This window comes from Podarcis muralis, chromosome 7 (assembly GCF_964188315.1).
Source record: "Podarcis muralis chromosome 7, rPodMur119.hap1.1, whole genome shotgun sequence".
Classification (NCBI taxonomy): Eukaryota; Metazoa; Chordata; class Lepidosauria; order Squamata; family Lacertidae; genus Podarcis; species Podarcis muralis.
Genome location: NC_135661.1, coordinates 34,647,753 through 34,667,945, shown reverse-complemented (window position 1 = coordinate 34,667,945; position 20,193 = coordinate 34,647,753). Strand labels below are relative to the sequence as shown.

General features: G+C 46.4%; 1 protein-coding gene across 1 annotated transcript; it reads left to right on the top strand.

Annotated features, from left to right (window-relative positions):
• The first annotated feature begins 8,413 nt into the window (after positions 1–8,413).
• Positions 8,414–15,540, top strand: CBLN1 (cerebellin 1 precursor). The gene is made up of 3 exons (XM_028740208.2): positions 8,414–9,166; positions 9,765–9,884; positions 13,821–15,540. The coding sequence occupies exons 1-3, from the start codon at positions 8,912–8,914 to the stop codon at positions 14,016–14,018; spliced, it is 573 nt and encodes a 190-aa protein (XP_028596041.1). The 5' UTR covers positions 8,414–8,911; the 3' UTR covers positions 14,019–15,540.
• The last annotated feature ends 4,653 nt before the right edge of the window (positions 15,541–20,193 follow it).

Below are 20,193 nucleotides of genomic sequence, written 5' to 3'. Positions count from 1 at the left end.
ACTGGCCCGTACGGGCAGGGGTACCTTTACCTTTTACCTTTATGGCAAGAGAGGAAAGGCTGCTCCCCTTTCCATTGGTTTTCCTACTGAAAAAAAATCATACTTCCCATCAGAGACAAAAACAAAACAAAACACCACCTTTGGGGAATGAAACACGCAGCCATATTTCTCTTGCCAACTTTGGACTGGAAGTGTTGCAGCACGCAAACATATGATAATGTACAGTGGTACCTCAGGTTACAGACACTTCAGGTTACAGACACTTCAGGTTACAGACTCTGCTAACCCAGAAATAGTACCTTGTGTTAAGAACTTTGCTTCAGGTTGAGAACAAAAATTGTGTGGTGGCGGCGCGGCAGCAGAGGGAGGCCCCATTCGCTAAAGTGGTATCTCAGGTTAAGAACAGTTTCAGGTTAAGAACGGACCTCCGGAACTAATTAAGTTCTTAACCCACTGTAGTCAGTTTACTGACAACTGGTTGAAAAGACCAAAAGATCTTTTACTGACAACTCTACCATATTAGGCATCATGGCTTAGCCTTAATCTCTCAGTGTTTTCAGTGGTGGAGGAAGCGGGGTGCGGTTCACCCTGGGTGTCATCACTGGGGTGTGTGTGACAAAATGATTTTTTTAAAAAAAACAAACAACAAACTGGGCTCACAAAACTTTTTAGGAGTGACATGGTGGCTTAGGCGACTACAGGTTCCTCGCTGCCTGCAGGTTCCACGCTGCCTGAGGGGGAGGTGTCAGAGAGGCTCAAAGCATCGGAGAGGCTTGCCCTGTCCCCATAGGCGGATTGCCCCGCCCCCATGGGCAGATCACCCCGCCCTCGGCTGCAGGACACGCCCCTGCACCAGGCACCCGAGCAGCTAGCTATACCGCTGAGGGTTTTCAAAGCATGGGCAGTGCTAGCAATCAGCAAGGTTGGAAAAGCCCAACAAGCTACTAGTGCCATCTATTCTAGCACCATCTTCGAGATGCAAGCTATGGGCCACCCCTTCCTCCACCTGGATGCTGATGGGCTCCAACTCCCATCAGCCACAGCAAGCATGGCCAATAGTCAAAGATGATGGAAGAGAGTCCAACGACATCAGGAGGCAATAGTTCCCTTTCACTGCACTACACTCTTAAAAGTCTGTACTGAAAGCAAGGAAAGGCCATTCAAAACCTGGTTCGTTAGGAAGAGGCCATTTCTCAAGCATAAGTAGTTACTGTTCCTAAACGATTTCTAAAACAAACTGAATTCTATTTTGAGAATGTTTGGAAACTATTGGTTGTATATTGGACTAACGAATTTCCTTGCTGTAAGGTGCATATCACAGGCTTTCTATTTTATTACTCCATTGTAAAAGCTTGGTAACAACAACAAACCTGTAAGGTAGGCGCAATATCACCTTCATATCACAGATGGGGAGCTTATGGTGAGATGTTGGCTTGCCTAGGTAAAGTCATGACAGTTGGACTGTGGCTTTCCTTGTCTACAGCTCAGTCGTAAATACTGCAATACAACGAGGCCTCTTGGACCAATCTAGAAGCAGAAACTGGTGTAGAGGTGATATGCATCTCCTGCATATCATACTGAGAGACTGGTTTTATAAACAGATAAGTATTGGCTTCAGTAAGTTTAGTGCCCCCTACATTCTGGTGGTGTATATTTAGTACCATTCCCCATAGATCTTTAACTTGTATGCTTTTTTCTTTTCTTTGACATTTTTAGACAAGAAGTGGGGGAGAACTGAATGGGTGAGGTCAACATATGTGGGAAAGTATTTAAAGAGGGCCCCAGGCTGCGGTTTGGCTAAAATGAGGATTCTGGAATTGAAAAGGTTGAATGCTTTTATATAAACTCTTTTGATTACCTCTCCTCTCAACCTCAGACCCAGGATATCTTTATTTACATCAATGGCCACATGGTCACAAACAGGCATACTGAATTAGATAAGTGACACAGTGCATGTCAAGTCTCTGTTAAGAAATGTGGCTTCATTCATAAACTAAAACAATTTAGTTTTGCCCATTATCATTAAATCTCAGTTATAAGGTCTTTGCTGAATTGTGTATATATAAAAAAGGGTTTTGTTTTTTTAAAAAAATCTTTTGCAGTTGGAAAAACAGAATCTCTGCAACTGTCAGATGGTGAAAAGGTTACACTCGCCTGACAGTTTAATTCCAATAGAACAGTGAATCTATTTTTGTTTGCGACAGCAGGTTGCAATTTTGTGCCGCCCAGTTCAAAATCAATGCTGGCAATAACCTATCTATAGAAAGCAATTTTTGAGCTTATGCAGTCCTGACTACAAATATGTTCCAGTCTGAGCAGCACTCAAAATTAAGAGGGGAACACTTAATGCCTAATAACACGACACCAGCAAATAAATATCCAACTTTACCACCAGCAAAAATGTCTTAAGTCCAAAGAACGCCTGACACTTTTTCAAAGCATCTCACCTGAGGAAACTCTTCCATGATGCCCTGGACATGATTCAGCAAAATTTAGTTATGACCGAGGTCTCAAAATGCAACACTATACATACATGCTTAGCTGGACCACCTAAGTTCCACTGAGGGACAGGGTAGAAATTTAATACATTTCACATTAAAAGGCAAAGTTAATTTGTGCTTTCTGAAACAAAAGATGTGCTGAAACACAGACATCCTTTGAAAGTCATGCTTCTCTCAATTTTGCAATGCAGTTCACTAATCAAGTACTATGTAGAAAAATGGATATGCAATGGTAAAATGTATATGTAAATAAATGCCTCTATTTGTGAAAATAGCATGCAAAAATGCAGTATATTATGGAAAATTGGCTCGCAAAAATACATCTGGGCAAAATCACATTGCAGAATCATGGAATTGTAGAGTTGGAAGGGACCACAAGGGTCATCTAGTCCAACTCCCTGCAATGCAGGTATCTTTTGCCCAATGTGGGGCTCAAACCCACAGCCCTGAGATAAAGAGTCACATGCTCTGCTGACTGATCTATCCCAGTGTCCCAGACCTCATTAGATGGCCACATCTCTCCACCTGCAATACGTGGGGTGATTTTGCCTAGATGTATTTTTGCAACATGTTATTGACCCAACAGTAGTGCATTACTGGTGAATTTATTCTGCTTTATTGGCTGTTCCAATTCCCCAGTGCTACCACATTATTGCTTTCTGGAGGGTCTATAGCACAGAAAAAGCAGGACAACGGTGATATGAAAGTTGCAGGATTTCAGCAGGAAGGTTCAGGGTGTGCACTACTTAGAAATAAAAGAGTGAGACTACCCCAAACCTCTTGCAGGTGCACACAGTAGTGAAAACACCATTACATATGACTACCCCAATAGCATAAGTTCAAATCATAACGAATAATAAAAAGGATGCCTGGAAGGGCTGCTAAACACAGATCCAAATAACTGTGAGCTTTCATATTTTTAAAGAGTGTACAGATGTTGCTTCCTTGACCCGGGAGCTCTTGCAGCAACCTGGAGTCTGTTTTGCACCCGGCTTGATTCAACTTAATTAAGCCTGCATAATGAGAAGATGACACTGTATTGGATAATTAATGTATTGTATATTGCTTCTGGACTCTTTAGCAGAAAGCAAAACGTAAACTTAATAAACCTAAATGTATTCTGTTTATTAATATATAATTTATTTATTTTTGCAAACTATATTGTTATCTCTTTTAATAATAAAAAGGTTTTATTTATAAAGTGTTATGAATTGCAGATTATGGACTTTCCACTAAGCTGAGCCTTTCATCTCTCTGCCCCTTTTGTCATTGTGGCTTGGTTCTAACTTTTAAATTGAAGAAGCATTCTGGGGAACCTGAAACCCTGCTCACTGTTTTTACAACTTTTATCAGTTGGTTCCAATAAAATTATTACAGGACGGCAATAAAGTATCACCCTTGTATAGCTTTTGGATTTTATTTTATTTTACCCCACCAAACCAACACCTGTAATTTTTGTACATTAAATGGATAAGGGGGAAAAGGTGTGTTCATGTGTGTGTGCAGAACTCAAAAGATCCTTCCTGCTGTGGAATAAGTACCGTATTTTTTGCTCCATAAGACGCACCAGACCATAAGACGCACCTAGTTTTTGGAGGAGGAAAACAAGAAAAAAAATATTCTGAATCCCAGAAGCCAGAACAGCAAGAGGGATCGCTGTGCAGCCACCCTCTTGCTGTTCTGGCTTCTGGGATAGCCTGCATTCACTGCATAAGATGTACACACATTTCCTCTTACTTTTTGGAGGGAAAAAGTGTGTCTGATAGAGCAAAAAATACAGTAACTGATTCCCAGTGAAAGTCTTCTGAACTCCCACAACGTTGCAGTAAGCATGAATTTAGACCACAATTCGTCACACACACACCTGGGCATAAATGGTATGTCTCAATTACATCAAGTGATAAACTGAACTAGTCCTGAAGATTGTCATTGCTGCATTTTTTTAAAAACAAAATTTATATACCACTTGGTTGTAAGAAAACTTCTAAACAGTTTACAAAAAAAAAAAGTTCAAGACAAGGTAATTAAAATTAAAATGCATGTATCATAGAATCATAGAGTTGGAATAGACCACAAGGGCCATCGAGTCCAACCCCCTGCCAAGCAGGAAACACCATCAGAGCACTCCTGACATATGGTTGTCAATCCTCTGCTTAAAGACCTCCAAAGAAGGAGACTCCACCACACTCCTTGGCAGCAAATTCCACTGTCGAACAGCTCTTACTGTCAGGAAGTTCTTCCTAATGTTTAGGTGGAATCTTCTTTCTTGTAGTTTGGATCCATTGCTCCATGTCCGCCTCTCTGGAGCAGCAGAAAACAACCTTTCTCCCTCCTCTATATGACATCCTTTTATATATTTGAACATGGCTATCATATCACCCCTTAACCTCCTCTTCTCCAGGCTAAACATGCCCAGCTCCCTTAGCCGTTCCTCATAAGGCATCGTTTCCAGACCTTTGACCATTTTGGTTGCCCTCCTCTGGACACGTTCCAGTTTGTCAGTGTCCTTCTTGAACATGTAACTTCTACATGTCTTAATATGCATGTAAAGGAGCCTGCCTGGTGTCAATAAGTAGAGAGTTCCAAAGTTTAGGTGCTGCCACACCAAAATATAAGTTTCTTACAACTGCAGAATGAGTATTATGTGCCACCTGTAACAGTGCCACTTCTGCAGATCAAAGCAGTTGGGTGGGCAAACACAGAGTCAAGTAATCTTGCAATTGAACTGGTCCCAAGCTGTTTACATACTATTCGCAACACTTTGAACTTGGTGTGATAGCAAATGAACAACTTGTGCAGATCTCTGAGCAGAAGCATATATACTGACAGGGTCTTACCCCAGCTAGAAGCTGTGCTGTGGCATTATTCACTAGCTGCAGAAATCTGGATTAAGCACAAGGGAAGCCCCAGATGAATTGCACTGCAGTAATCCAGTCTTGTGGTCAAGCTCTCCCAGTCCAGGAACAGGAGTTTGTATAAGGGGCTCCTAGCCACTAAGGCTACGTGGTTCCCTGGTTACTGAGCCAGGTCCAAAAGCCCACACAAACTGTGCAACTCCATCCAGTGCAGACAATTGACTTATTTCTTGGACATGGGACCTACTTGCCCACAGTGCATCTATTTTGCCAGAATTCAAGCTCAGCTTATTTCCCCTCATCCATCCCACCACTGCATCTAGGCACCAGTCCAGGGCCTGCACAGCCTCTCTTGATCCAGATATTTTGGAGAAATAGGGTTGAGTGTCATCAGCGTAATGATGGCACCTTGCCCCAAAATGCTTAATAACCAATCCCAGTTTCACATAGATAATAAATAGCAATGGGCATAGAATAGTGCCCTGGCACCCCGTAGTGCAACCGCTGGGGGGCTGAAAATCACTTTTCCTGTGCCACTCTCTGGACTCCATAGGTAGGACAGGAACAGCTGTAACACAGTGACCCCAATTCCCATTCCACAGAGCTAGTCCAGGTGGGCATCATGGTCAATGGTATCAAAAGTTGCCAAGAGAGAGAGAAGCAGAGCAAGGGCACATTCCCCTATCCCAGCTCTCTGCAAAGGTAATCTGACAGGGTGACCATAGGTGACTCAGTGGATCTAAATAATCCATGCCATCCAAGAATGCTAGAAGCTGCCCCACCACAACTCTCTCCATCACCTTCTATTTGCAACTGGTTGGTACTTATTCCAGTCCAAGGAGTCCAGGGCTGGTTTCTTTAGGAGTGGTCACATGACCACCTCTTTCAAGGTTACAGAATGAAGTGTTAACCACACTCTAGACCAGGCATGGCCAAACTTGGCCCTCCAGCTGTTTTGGGACTACAACTCCCATCATTCCTAGCTAACAGGACCAGTGGTCAGGGATGATGGGAATTGTAGTCCCAAAACAGCTGGAGGGCCAAGTTTGGCCATGCAGTCTAGACCCAACCAGTCAAACCCCTACTAGAAGTAATAAGCCAAGAGGGACAAGAGGCCACGTGGTTGAGTGTCCAGCCACCAGCACATTGTCCATGTCAGCTGACTGCATAAGATGAAACCAATCCCACAATACATCACCCAGTTTATGTGTTGAGATATCAACAAAACTGGACTTGCAACTATTTGTCTCCCACATTATACTGCATGCGCTGAAGGCCGTTTCATACATGCATGCACCCCTTCATCATTTTATGTCAGGTGTGGCATACTTGCATGCATGAACCAGCCCCTACACCAACGATAGGGAACCTGTGGCCCTCTGGATGCTGCTGGAGTGCAACTCCCATCAGCTGCAGCAAGCATGGTCAATGGTGAGGGATGATGGGAGTTGTAGTCCAGCATTGTTCAATTACTTAAAATGTGCCCAAAGAGCACATTCAATGAGCTCTTCCCTACTTCCTCCTTACCCACACTGCACTTGGGTAATATCCTTCAATGACATGACACACTGAAGTGATTCCTAGGAGCCTTTCAAGAGCTTGTGTCAATGACATACAAACCCCAATATCCACCCATTTCTCCGTCTTTGCTTCCTGTCCCATCCCTGACTAACCTACACGCTATACTTGCACCTCCTTGCTGTCACACATGTCCATCCCAACCTTGTCTGGTCCTTAAAACCACCAATGAAGAAAATTGGCCTGTTCAGATCTATGATGTGGCGCTTCATTTGAGCCTGGACACATCAGAGTTCCCCTTTAGCACTCTCTAGGGTGCAGTCCTGGGACAGGCAAAGTTAAGACAGGGCCTCTGAGCATGTACAGTGTTCTTTTACCTCACTGGCTGGTAATCCTAGCCAACCCCCTGGCCTTTATGCTGGGCAGGATCTCTCCTTTTAGGGAGATCACTGCAGCCATCTGTCTGCCTCACTTTTTGCCCTCCCAAGCACCCAGCCTCCTCCTGAGCACCAACACATGCAGTGCTGGATTACCCAATAGGCAGGCTACGCACCTGTAAATCAAAGCCACCAAAAGAGATTTTAAAGACGAAAAAGAGTTTGACACTTTACTTTTTTTTTTTAAAGGATCCGATCCATCATGGGAAAAATCAGAACTTTGTTAGACTTCCTTCCACTCCACTCCACACTTTCACCCCTACTGTTCTTTTCGCTTGCCCCCACTGAAAGCAGAGGGGGTCCTACTAACGTAGGTTACCAAAAATAGTATTTTATTTCACGGTTTTATTTCAAATTATATAAGGGGGGGAGGCACCAGCACCTTCACGGTACTCGGGACTTCTAAAGCTCTGGCCCTGAGCACGTGTTGTCCTGGCCCCCGTCATCCCACGGACTTCCACGCCCACCCGAGACCCCACCTATTCCTCTCCTCTTCCTGCGCCTGACCAGCTGAAGCTACCCCATAGGATGGAGCTTCCCCGCCTGCTAAAGACCCTCTCCGACGGGGCACGGTCGTTCTCTCCCACGTAGAGGCTGCAAGAAACCTCATTCCCCCCCCCCACCCTCACCCCCTCTCTCTCTGCCAGAGCACCCGGACTTCGTGCGCCCCTGCGCCAGGAGCGCCGCCCCGTCGAAAAGCGCGCAAGGACTCGGAGGGAGCCCTTTCCTGGGTCCCTATGCCCTGTCCACGCGGCTCCCTCCGTGCTCTCCTTACCTGTGCGGCCCCTGAGCGAGAGGCAGCGGACCCCCCTCTTTCCCCGCCAGACTTTGCCCAAGCGCGGGCGCCGTCCGTCCCCACCACCATCCGCCGCGCTCGCCATCTCTCGCTCCTTCTCTCCACCTGCTCCTGACCACCTAATCACCCGAAAGCCTCCGCCTTCGGGGAGGAGGGGGGTGCTGAAAGAGACGGACCAGGCACCCATTGGCTGGCGGCGAGCGCGCCCGCCTGCCATTGGCCGCGGGCGGCGCCAGCACTGGGAGTGGCCGGCGCTGACGCCAGGCTCGGGTTGGTGGGGTGGGAGCGCGGCGCGGCGGCGCCTTTTGTGTGCTTCGGCGACGGCAGCGGCGGCGGCGGGGAGCTTGCTTTGGCCACTGCAAGCGAGGAAGAGAGCGAGCAGGCGGGCGGCGCTGGGGCTGGGCTGCGGCGCGCGCGCCCTTCTTCTCCCCCTCCCCTCCTTGCGCTATGCATTCGAGCGCTCCTGAGCCTTGCCAGGGGCTGCCGATGCCGCAGCTGCCGCCGCCGCCGCCGCCGCCGCTGCTTCTTCCAGCACGTCGAGGGGCTTGCGAGGAATAGAGACAGGCGGCCGGCTTAGGGGGCAGCTGGGCTCTCGAGAAGGCTCGAGAGAAGCCCGAGGCGGCTGGGGAAAAGAAGAGGAAAAGGAAGGAGGAGGGAGGATCAGGCTAAGGAGCCGCCGGTCCGTCCGCCCCTTCGGGGAAGCTGGATCTGCTGGCCGCCTAGCAGCGTTGTCCCTGCTGGGGGGATCGGAGGAGGCGGGCGAGACGAAGCGGCAGGCGGACCCGCCTGGGACGCGGCGGCGCGATGCTGGCGCTGGAGCTGCTGGGCTTGGCTTGGCTGGCCGGGGTGGCGATGGGGCAGAACGAGACGGAGCCCATCATCCTGGAGGGCAAGTGCCTGGTGGTGTGCGACTCCAACCCGGCCTCGGACCCGACGGGCACGGCGCTGGGCATCTCGGTGCGCTCGGGCAGCGCCAAGGTGGCCTTTTCGGCCATCCGCAGCACCAACCACGAGCCGTCGGAGATGAGCAACAGGACCATGATCATTTACTTCGACCAGGTGAGAGACCCCGCAGGAAATCGGAGGGCGTCGGTAGGGTTTTGCTCTTTGCTGATAAGGGAGCGTGAAAGGGGGTGTTTTCGGGGTGACTGCGTGGAGGGCATGAGTGGGTGTGGTAGAGGAAAGGGGCGCTGGCTTTGGAGCAATTGCCCCTCTTTCCATTCCCCCCACCCAAGAAAATACCCTCTGAGCCGTCCGCAGATCCATCCCGGGTGCATAGACGGTTGTAAGCCACCGTCTTTAGATGTTCCCCGAAGAGATTTCGAATTGCCCGTGGAAACTTTAGTGGAGGGGGGGGCGTGATCGTGGGGTGGGGTAAGAGCTGTTACTGGCTGGGCTGGCTCCATGTTCTAGTAAGAAATCCGCAGGCGAGGAGGGACCGCGTGGCGTCTCCAGATGTGGTTCGCGGTCCAGATTCTAGGGAGAGGGACGGGTGTGTTTCACACTCTAGAGTGCTTCCTTCCGTACCTCCTTAAAGAAAAAAAAACTTAATCTGGGCCGGCGACAGATGGCCACGTTTCCTGGGGGATCCATCCAGCCGCTGGCGTTTTCAATCTTTCTCCCTGATTTCTCACTCTGCTCTGCCTTTCCCTTGTAGGTACTAGTGAATATCGGACTGAACTTTGACTCTGAGCGGAGCACTTTCATCGCTCCCCGAAAGGGGATCTACGGCTTTAATTTTCACGTAGTCAAAGTGTACAACAGGCAAACCATCCAGGTCAGAGAATGCTGGTTTTGCTTGAGACACTTGCCCTTTGTGGCATGCAAGATTGTGTGAGCATCTGTGTGTGTATGCCTGTGTCTTACTCCAACTGCTGCATGCATTATAAGGTGGGATAAGTTCCACGGAACTTAGCAGGGCTTACTTGGGAACAACATGCAGAGGATCAAGGCCTCCTGATCAAACTTTTAATACTGGGTTTTGTACAGAACCATGTGTCTATTTAGCTACCCAGACTAGCAGTAGCTCTGCAGGATTTGATATGGGGAGAGGGTCTTTTCCATCTTTTTCTAAGGAACCTGGACCTTCTGCTTGCAAAGCGATGCTATAGCCCTCCCCATCTTCCAAATAACTTTCTTGTGTCTTTAAAATTCAGAACGAAATGAAGTAGGACAAGGAAGGGGCAAATCCCCCCCCCCCCGTGCACGCATAACAATTAAATCCAGAGGCACTCCCACAGCAAACAACAGAGAAAATATGATTCTATGTAATCGGCCATACAAAAATCTCATTGAGCATCAATGCCCTTCATAATCAGGGCCCAGGCTTCCAAACAAAATCCGGAATGCCACAATCAAAGTGAGCAAATCAGAATGTTTTCCCATCTCCCCATTCATGGCATTGATGCTACCAACCAAGGATGCAACCCAGAGCATGTTTACTTGGAAATGAACCCCATGGAATAAAAGCAGGCTTGATTCCACATAATGTGCCTAATGGTCAGATTGCTTTAAAGAGTGCAATTCAAAAACAGTTTGGGGTTTTTTCCCTTCCATTTTCTGCCCCATCTTTCCTCCCAGCAGCTGAAGGCAGTGTACCTGGTTCTTCCACCACCACCTCACTGTTAATATTATCACAGCAACCCTGCAAGGTTGGTTTGCTGGCCCAAGGTCACCCAGGATGCTTCATGGCTAAGAAGGGATTTGAATCTGCATCCCATACAAACTTGTGCAGGATGATCAAACCTACCCCCCCCCACACACACACACCAATAGCTTTCTTTTGATCTAATATTATGCTCTTTCCCCCCACCCCTGCATTCCACTCCCTTTGTGGTCTGTGACTGTCTGTTTTAAGGATTAGGCTTAAAAATATGGAAAATCTGTACGTCTGCATTTAGACTAAACATGTAAAATTATTAACCCTGCAAAACACCTAAGTCACATTCAGCGGAGGGGGCCAAATTCTAATAATAAAAAAGGAGGTTGGGGATAAAAGCAAGTTCAGAAAACAAAACTACTTCTGAAGACCAACTTATTTAATTTTCTAGATAGAGATATAAAGAATGGTTTTCTACCTTGCTCAGTTTAATACCCTCTTTAAAGTGTCATGTTGTGTGACTTGGGTGATTTTTTTTATTCCATTTGTGCTTCAGAAATCCACATTCCTGCTTCTTCCCCCAATACTAACTGCTGCCCACATGCTACATAAAGTTTTATATGTCATAATCCTTACTTTACAACCTGTCAGTCTCACTGTAGTAATTTAGGATGGGGACTCGCTCACAGGGCTGAAATTGAAACCGTCTTTCTCCAATGGCTTGGGAGTCGCCTCTATCTTATTTATCCTAGAAGTACCTTATCAGGTGGGGGGTGGGATTGGCCTTTCTGCTGATGGGCTGGGCATTTTAGACCTTTCAGAAGTCTCAGCAGATCCGTTTGGGGGTTTATTAGCTGAATGAAGGTTGACGGAACAAGGAATCTCCCCTCCCATGGGCCAACATGACTGAGTTATCTGGTTGCATGTTTCCCCAATATTACACTGCTCCCACTTTCATAACATCATGGGGATTGGTCTGAACGAGTCATCTGAACAAGGGCATTGCCTGTCCACAGGCTCTTATTGGTGTGGAGTAAAATGGGATATGGTATCCAACAGCCTGAATACTGTGCATTGATCAGATTGGACTCCTAAACCATTTCTCCTAAACCGTTTATCACAAATACATTTCTATTATTATTTTTTAGACTGTATTTGTCCATGTTTCTAGCTATAGGTCAATATCTATGCCTGAATCTGTTTTTGAATGACTTGGGTGATCCTTTGCAGTTTTTCCCTAGCCCTTTCTGAGTTCAGTGGATTTTAGGCCAACACATTTAGCCAAAAATATGTGTGCCGTACAGAAAACATAAGCTACTCATCGTATTTTGTGTAGTTACCCGCATGTGTCCATTAATTCCACTAGGTTTATTCTGGTAAGAGTAGGTGAGTCCGTGTATATGTAAAAGTGTGCAAATACATTTTTTTTCATTAGATCTACAATTTCTGCTTTAGAAAGCCCTGAGTCTTTGTGGCTAGCTGATTTGTACATCTACGGCTAGGACTGCTCTGTTTAAGGAGGAATGAAGGCGAGCTGCCCCACTTTCCTTTTGTGATGACCTCTCAGTTACTGTTTTTAGGCGGCTGAAGAGGCGTAGGGTGGTGGTGGTGAATTATGGCCTGGACAAAAAATTAGGAGAGTTGGGGGGGGAGGGGGCCCCCTCCACCATAATTTGAGCCATGCTTTATTCTGTATAAATTTAGACCCACTCTTAAATCAGCTTCAAAAGCCATCAGTCACTGTCACAATGCCAAGATGGACAGCTGATCGATCTATGCTTTTATGTCCATCTCTAATTACTGGTGGCTGTGTTGTTTGCTGTGGTTGTATCTGAAGGAGCTGGATAAAACCCACTATCTCCCTTGCTTAGGCAGGCAGAAGGCTCCCGCTCTGTAGGATGCAGATTGGCTCTGTCAGGGATTCAGCATCTTTGCTGCTTCACAAATGGATAAGCTTGCCCCCCTTGATGAACTTCAGAGATGCTAGCCAGAGCTTGAATGCCTTTATCTCTTTCTTCAGTCTCTGAGGTTTTGGGGGGAGGGCGGAGTGTGTGTCCAGTTTTCCTGAAGGACAAGCAGCCCCTCTTGAGAGGTGTGGGGAGAGAGAGAAGCATCCATCTGAAAGGGTTTCACCCTAGATTTTGAGCCATGCCCCATAAGCGCCCCAATTTTCCTCACAGGCAACTTGCCCTTAGATAATCAGATTTACATTTAATTTTTTTAAAGAAAAAATTGTGATTGTGGTGCTGTAATATATTTATTTGTTCACGCAGCACTTTGAGGTCTCTCCAGGGTGGGTAGGCAAGCAGCATTTACATTTAAATATAGTAATATTTCTAAAAAATGTTTGAAGGAGGGGGTTGCGAGGATAATTACAGCAGTGGTGAAAAGCAAAAGCACTCTCTACTGCTGAATCTGGAGGAGCACAATTAATCTGATCTGGCAGCAGAACGGATGGTACCTTTCCTTTTCTACAAAAAAGAGAGAGAAGGAAATGGAACGATGCTATCTGGAGGTCATTCCTAGAAAGTTTGGGAAAGTGACATCATAACACTCAGCTGCCAGCCCATAGATCTGCAGCCTTTTCATTTACCCACCCATTTTCCTTTGTGTCTTTGGCTGATATACACGGCTTATCCTATAAGATTTCCTCATGCATTGAAGAAACAAGGTTTCCTTCCATGCTTGTCATGACAATATAGTCTGGGATGCTATCGGAAACATTCTGCCTAATTACCCCCCCCCCTTCCTCTGCAATCTTGTGCAATGCCTACTCAGAAGGAAGTCCCATTGAGCTCCCGTCCCATTGAATGCCTAAGATTTTGCAGCCTCAGGCTGGAATCTGATGCACACTTTCTTGGGAGTAAGCCCTACTGAACACAGTGGGACACCTCTGAGTAAACCTGCATGGGATTAGGCTGCTGATGTTCACTTGTTGCAACCCTGTGAAAGAAAGAAAGAAATTCTAATAAACAATTAATGGAGGGAGGGGAAATTCATTTCACCAGGTGCTTCCAATTGGAAAAAAAACCCCTGCCAGCCATTTCTGTGAATTTGCCTGCTGCCTCCTCTTCCTTTCATTGATGGGGACTTTGTCTTTCACTTGCTTTTCAGGTGAGCCTGATGCTGAATGGGTGGCCAGTGATTTCCGCCTTTGCCGGGGACCAGGATGTCACCCGCGAAGCCGCCAGCAACGGGGTCCTGATCCAGATGGAGAAAGGAGACAGAGCTTATTTGAAACTGGAGAGAGGAAACTTAATGGGGGGTTGGAAATATTCAACCTTCTCTGGATTTCTAGTATTCCCTCTTTAAACAACTTGCCGACTGGCTGAGGAAGGGAGGAAGGAGCAAGTCTTTCAGCACTGCTTACCAATCCCTGAATTTGTAGCTGGATAGAAGGAATCTCGGACAGCAAAAAGCTTCTGGATACTATCAACATAACTGCAGAAGTTAAACCCTTAACTTAGGTTTGTGTGCATTGCTCTGAAGATCTCTGTAATGGCGCAGCCGGACAACAGAAGACGCTTGAATTCATCCTCCGTCAATAATTATTTCTCTTTTCTCTCTCCCATTTTGCAAACCAAATTATGTTACATCTCAATTTAACTGATATTATTAGCTACCATTGTACCCCACCCACTGCCCCCACAAGCTCCTACATGGTACCTACTTCACACATCCTTTTTACAGCCAATTTGGGTTTGTTTTTAACATTATATATCTCTATTTTTTACTCTTTCCCTGAGTTTTAAAAAAAAGTATTTTTGAATACATGGGTGCCATGGTTGAGAGGTGCAATGCAAACCCTGCTGTGATGCTACTAGTAAGGAAATCTGGGGAGGGTAGGACTATCAACACAAACTTATTCTAGCCAAATCCTGATTTTCACTATTTCTATGTAATTCTGAGTGATTGTGGAATTTTCAGGCTGCTCGATGTTTTGATGCTTGTTTTTCGCTCTTGTAAATTTGTGGCCCAACTACATGCCGGAAAGTATATTGAACTTTTACTAATTAATCTGTAAGATAAAAACCAGAAAAGAAGTGTGAATATTGACATAATTTAATTTAGGCTTTAGGTTTTGTTTTTTTAAAAGGTTTAAATGGGGTTTTTAATTTAATTTAATTTTCCTTAGATGAGAAACAAAGCAACTTGGTGTAGTTAACACAATCTTAACCAGATGTAGGAGGAAGAGAGATATACCAACAAAAAAATGAAAGGGGGAGGGGGCAGAAATATGCAATCGCAGCCATTTGTTGCCATTTCCACTTGTCTGTTCTGATTCTGAATATGAAACAGGAGAAAACAAAAGCACAGTCTTCAGAAACAAAGAGTGCAAACAGTCCCTTTTAGCAGTGTTCGAGTCCTTGTTCTTCCTCATAGTTTCATGTGCCGTTTTTAAAAGTTGGGGCTCATGTGTCAATTTCAGTAACTACTCTCTCAGTTTAACAATACTGCTCTATTGGCACAAGTTCCTCAAGGTAGGAGGAAGAGGAGGAGAGCCCCCACCCCGAACAGTCGCCAAGAAAATGCCCACAAAATTCTCCCCTCTGTTCTCTTTACCATTGTTATGTATTACATTCTCTCAATCAAATTACGTTTTATAAAGCTGTCTTGCTTTCAAAGAAAGAGAGGAAAGAAACCCCCTTACAAGGTATACCTAAAATGCTAGTATTATTATTTGCTAGTAATATTTTGTTTACAGTCTTTCAGAAATGTAAATGCTATAATTTTGCAGCACTCTAAAGAGAACTACTACTTTTATTATCAAGGTAAAGTAAAATACTTTTGATTGTAATCAAAACATAATGTGAAATAAAACCAGTGGAATAAACAAATGGATTTATTGGGGTGTAGAGAGCCCTCCTGCTCCCGACTCTTGTTCACAAAAAATAATAACACAGGTCGGACTTGGAGGTTAACTAGACATCTATAAATCAAAACAATAGCTGGATATAAACAGCCAATTTCTCAATTTGGAGCCATAATGTGGAGACCGGCTGCCACAGAGTTAAAATGTAATGGCTCCCCCCCCCCCTCCTTCCCCAAACCTGGGTTCCAAGAAGGAATTTAATTAGCTCCTAGGGGGGCAGTTAATTCTGGCTTAATAAGCAATGCTTTATTTTATGCTCGATGGAGGGTGATGTGTGGATGTGTCCTTGTTAATAGTTCCATACAGCAAACAGAGATGCCAGTCTTTTGAAAAGCCTGTGGGAAAATGGGATGGGAACAAAAGAGGAAGGTGAGTTTTGTTCATTGGGCACACAGGTTGAAAGCTATCAGGGAATCCTTTGATGGAGTTGAGAAGTGGAACTGCAGCCTGAAAGGGGAGCAGGTCAATTTCCACCAGGCCAGGGAGATGGAGAGGGTAAGCAGCATGAGAGCTGCTATAGGGAGTTGGTTGGGCTCCAGCAACGCAAGAAGTCCCAGTTTCAAATTATGCCTCTGCCTGCCACAAAACCACTCAGGTGCTCTTAGGCAAATTCCTTTGCTTCAGGTTCCCACCTGCACTATAAAACGTAAGCAATACTAACCTGCTCTGTAGGATAGGGAGCAACATTTTGTGGCACCATAAACACTTGATTTTATTATGACAGAAACATCTTTTCAGGATGACTGAGGGCACGTATGTGAAATGCTTTCAAGACTTCACAAGTCCTAGGTTTGATGGTGAAAAGTCCATTGAGCATCCCCTGTTTCAGACAGACAGCAGGGTGACGTAGGAAGGGGTGACTGATTCAGGGTGGTTGCAGAGCAAATCCCCCAAAATACATCCTGAACCCCTATTTTCCAAATCTCCCTGCCCCAAGCATTTGCTTGTATGTGCTTCTCTGCCAGGAGAGAAATGCCGGTGTGTTTGACAATTAGGAAAATTGGAACTGGGTGCATGGAGGGATTAGGAGGGCCAGTTTAAGAAAATATAGTCTCTGTGTCTGTGTCAGTGTCTTTTCTTGCTCATACAACTTCCCACTGGCTTAGTGCAATTTTTTTAAAAAAATTCTGATCATGCTAATCATGTGATAATATTCAATACTGTATACATTATTCTTTTGGGATGTGTGTGTGTTCAAGCCCTCCCTCCAGACCACAGGGTGGTGGTGAATCCCTGACCCTCCAGATGTTTTTGGAATCCAACTCCCATCAACCCCAGCAAGCACATCTGTGGACAGCGGTGATGGGAGTCCTAACAACATCTGATGGGCAGCAGGTTCCCCATGCCTGTCTTCAGAAGGACCTTGCAAGGTCGGCCAGTAGGCTCAGATGGAGAAGCGGAAGTTCTTTTGTCTTAAGATCATGCGGCAAGTCTTCGGGCAGGGTGATTTAAATCTGAGGGCTATTAAGTAATGACCGGCTCCAGTCCAGGAGAGAGGCAAGGGGTGCGTGTGTGTGTGTCGTGGAGGAGGGCACTGCAGTGGCAGCTAGCTGTGCTGCTGTCTTGAAAGGGAAGGAAAGACCCAGCCGCTCCCATAGGAACGGTTCCCGGCTTCTTTGGCATGGGGAGTCTTCGGCTAAAAGCCACCCTAAACCCTCCCCCAGCGATTGAGATCGCTGGAGAAAGGCGAATGGTGGCGGGAGAAGAGGAGGGAGACACCCGGCTGCGTGGTCTTTGTCTTGGTGGGGAATCGCGGAGGTCGGAGGAGATTATTTCATTTTATTTTTAACCCCCAGGATTTTCACGAGACCATTTTCGGGAACCGTTTCCTTTTCAATGCTCTTCTTGCAGGGCTGTTGTCTCCCTACTTTAAACCTTTGAGTAGACTCACTGAAATTAATGCACTTGAATTAGTAACGCTTATCCATTACAATAGAAGGCCTAACAGTGAAGAGCACCCTAATTTGATCATTGGGGATAGGTTTAAAACGAATTCTTTCATTTAGCGTGTGTTTGGAGAGAAATTTTAAAAATCATTTTTTTAAAAAGGGAAGGGAAAAATATATTTGATGATGATATACTTGAAAGTGCCAGGCAGGTACCGTCTTAGAAGAGGCCCCCATGCCCACCGTTCTAGCCCCAGGGTTTTGTTTTGTTTTTGCGGGAAAAGAGTCTGCGGAAAGGTATATATATATATATATATTTAAAAAAATGCTCACTCACAAGATTAACCGGACCAAACTGCTCAGCTAACACTGCGATCCTATGCACGCTTTCTTGAGGGAACGTGCCGTTGAAGTGAGCGAAACTAACTTCTTACCTAGGATGCTCACTGGGCGATCCTATGGTTATTTAACCGGGAACCCAGCCTCACCGTGCTCAGTGGGACCGTTTCAGCTCGGTTGGATAGTCCCCCGCGAGAGCCGGACGCGCTGTCCCCTCAATCCGCTTCGTTCGCCTTCCCCTTTCATTGAAGCCGTCCCCCGCGCGCAGACACACCAAAGTCATCAGGGGGTTGGACTAGATGACCCCCGGGACCCCTTCCAACTCTACAATTCTATGATCTCATCCTTTCCGACTAAGGACCAAGTCGGTTTCCCGCCCGCACCGCTGGTCAATTTACGCGCGGTTATTTATAGGGCCTCGCCAGCAACGCGGGGAAACTCGGAATGTCGGGCCGCCTAGCCGGGCTACCGGCTGCTTCATGGGCCCTTGCGACGTCCCTGCTGCTGGCGGGGAGGCAGCGGCAGTCCCAGCCAGGAGGGGCTCGTGACATTATTGCTGGAAACTCTGCTGCAAGGATCGGACGGAGCGACGTCTCCTCTACGCCTCTCCAAAGGCGAGAGCGTGAAACTGACCAACCTAGTCGCTGTTACGGGGCTCAGAAGCAAACAAAAAGTAAAAGGCTAAAGAACAAAACAAAAAACCCCACATAACCCAGAGGATTGGGGGGTTGGGGAGAGAGATACGAAACTGACTAGTCGGCAGAGAAATTGATGCGCGCGCTCTGCTTAGGAGAAGCACAGCACCCTTCGCGGTTTGGCTATCCATAGAAAATCCCCCGCCTCCCGCGTGGTGTGCGCAGTATTTCGAATATAAGAGGCTCTCAAAATTTCAGGCCCTGGCTGTCCATTTCCTAGGCACGTGCGCCTACTCAGAGGAAGTCCCGGTGCGTTTGCTCGGGAGTTCATACGCGTGCACCCGACGGCCACCTTCCTGACAAGAAGCGCGCACGGGCTTAGCAGCATGTTAGCCTTCAGAGAGATGGAGAGAGGTCTTAAAAGATGTTTAGATGGGAACAAGCCCCGCTGATGTAAAATCGAACTGGCTTCCAACTGTAGGCGCGCGGGAAGGTTCTGTTGCTTGGAAATTTGCAGGTATGAAGGTGAGTCGAATGGTCAGGCGGGTCGGGTGGAATCTTTGGGTGTCTCTACACCCCCCCCCCCCCATTTTACCTTACCTTGTGGAGGAGGGACCGGCAGGAACGTAGGGCCGTCGCTTACGTCACAGCATTGATGATAACGTCACCTCCCCAGAGTGCTATTGGCCCAATCCTCTGCTTGCCAAATAAAGAAGCTTTTCTCAGAGACAAGCACACCACATAATCTAAGCAGAGGAAGAGGTAAGTAGCATTCTCATGGATAGCTAAGGCTGCCACTTTGTTTTGAATAATAAAAATAAATAGTAATTATTGTTATCAGCATTTATTACAATTTGTTATCTGCCCTTCACTCTAAGGTCCCAGGGACAGTTACAACAATTGAAACAGTATTGGGAGGGGGAAGTAGAAAAGAACTTAAAATTACAGAAATAAGGTGGGCCTGAAAAATACGTGTCTCCAGTGTCAGGTGAGTCTTCAGCATTTGCCAAACGCAGTACAGTGAAGGTGCTAGATGCACCTTTCTGGGGAGGGAGTTTCACAGCTTCAAATTTCAAAGTCCATTTATTACGACCAATGGGAATTTCACAAAGCAAGGCACAAGCTTCTGAGTCCTTCATAAGTCCTTCTGAGTCCTTCTGAGTTCTTCATAATCAAACTGGATGTTAAGCAAAGACAGAAGCATAAGGGTTGGAGCAAAAAATGTTTTGGTACTGATGTCTGCACTGATTGCATGGTCTTAGAAGGGGTGTGGCTATGGGGATAGTCATGGAGAGTGCCTGGACTTCAGAAATAACCTCAGTACTACTTAGGATATGGAATTTAGCAATCTGCTTCATATGGACTCCACCACTGGTCCATCCAGCTCAAAATTGCCTATACAGACTGGCAGTGGCTCTCCAGAGTTTCAGGAGGAGGTCTAGGAAGCTGTGGTGCTCCAGATATTGCTGGACTCCAACTCCCATCAGCCCTAGCCATCATGGCCAGTGGTCAGGCATGATGGGAGCTTGAGTCCAGCAGCACCAGGAGGGCCAGATGTACCATTGCAAGGGACCACGAGGGTCATCTATTCCAACCCCCCATGCAATGAAGGAATCTTTTGTGCCCTGAGATTATGAGTCTCATGCTCTACTGACTGAGCTACTATAACTCCCCATCTCTGCCCTACTGGAAATGTCAGAGTATGCCCTGTCCCAGTGAGCACAGCCCTTTGTTAGAGTTACAGAGGAATCCCG

Coding starts and splice junctions, on each gene's coding strand:
- CBLN1 (XM_028740208.2), top strand. CDS start 8,912: ATGCTGGCGCTGGAGCTGCTGGGCTTGGCTTGGCTGGCCGGGGTGGCG. Junction 9,167..9,764: donor TGATCATTTACTTCGACCAG/GTGAGAGACCCC, acceptor TTTCCCTTGTAG/GTACTAGTGAATATCGGACT. Junction 9,885..13,820: donor ACAACAGGCAAACCATCCAG/GTCAGAGAATGC, acceptor CTTGCTTTTCAG/GTGAGCCTGATGCTGAATGG.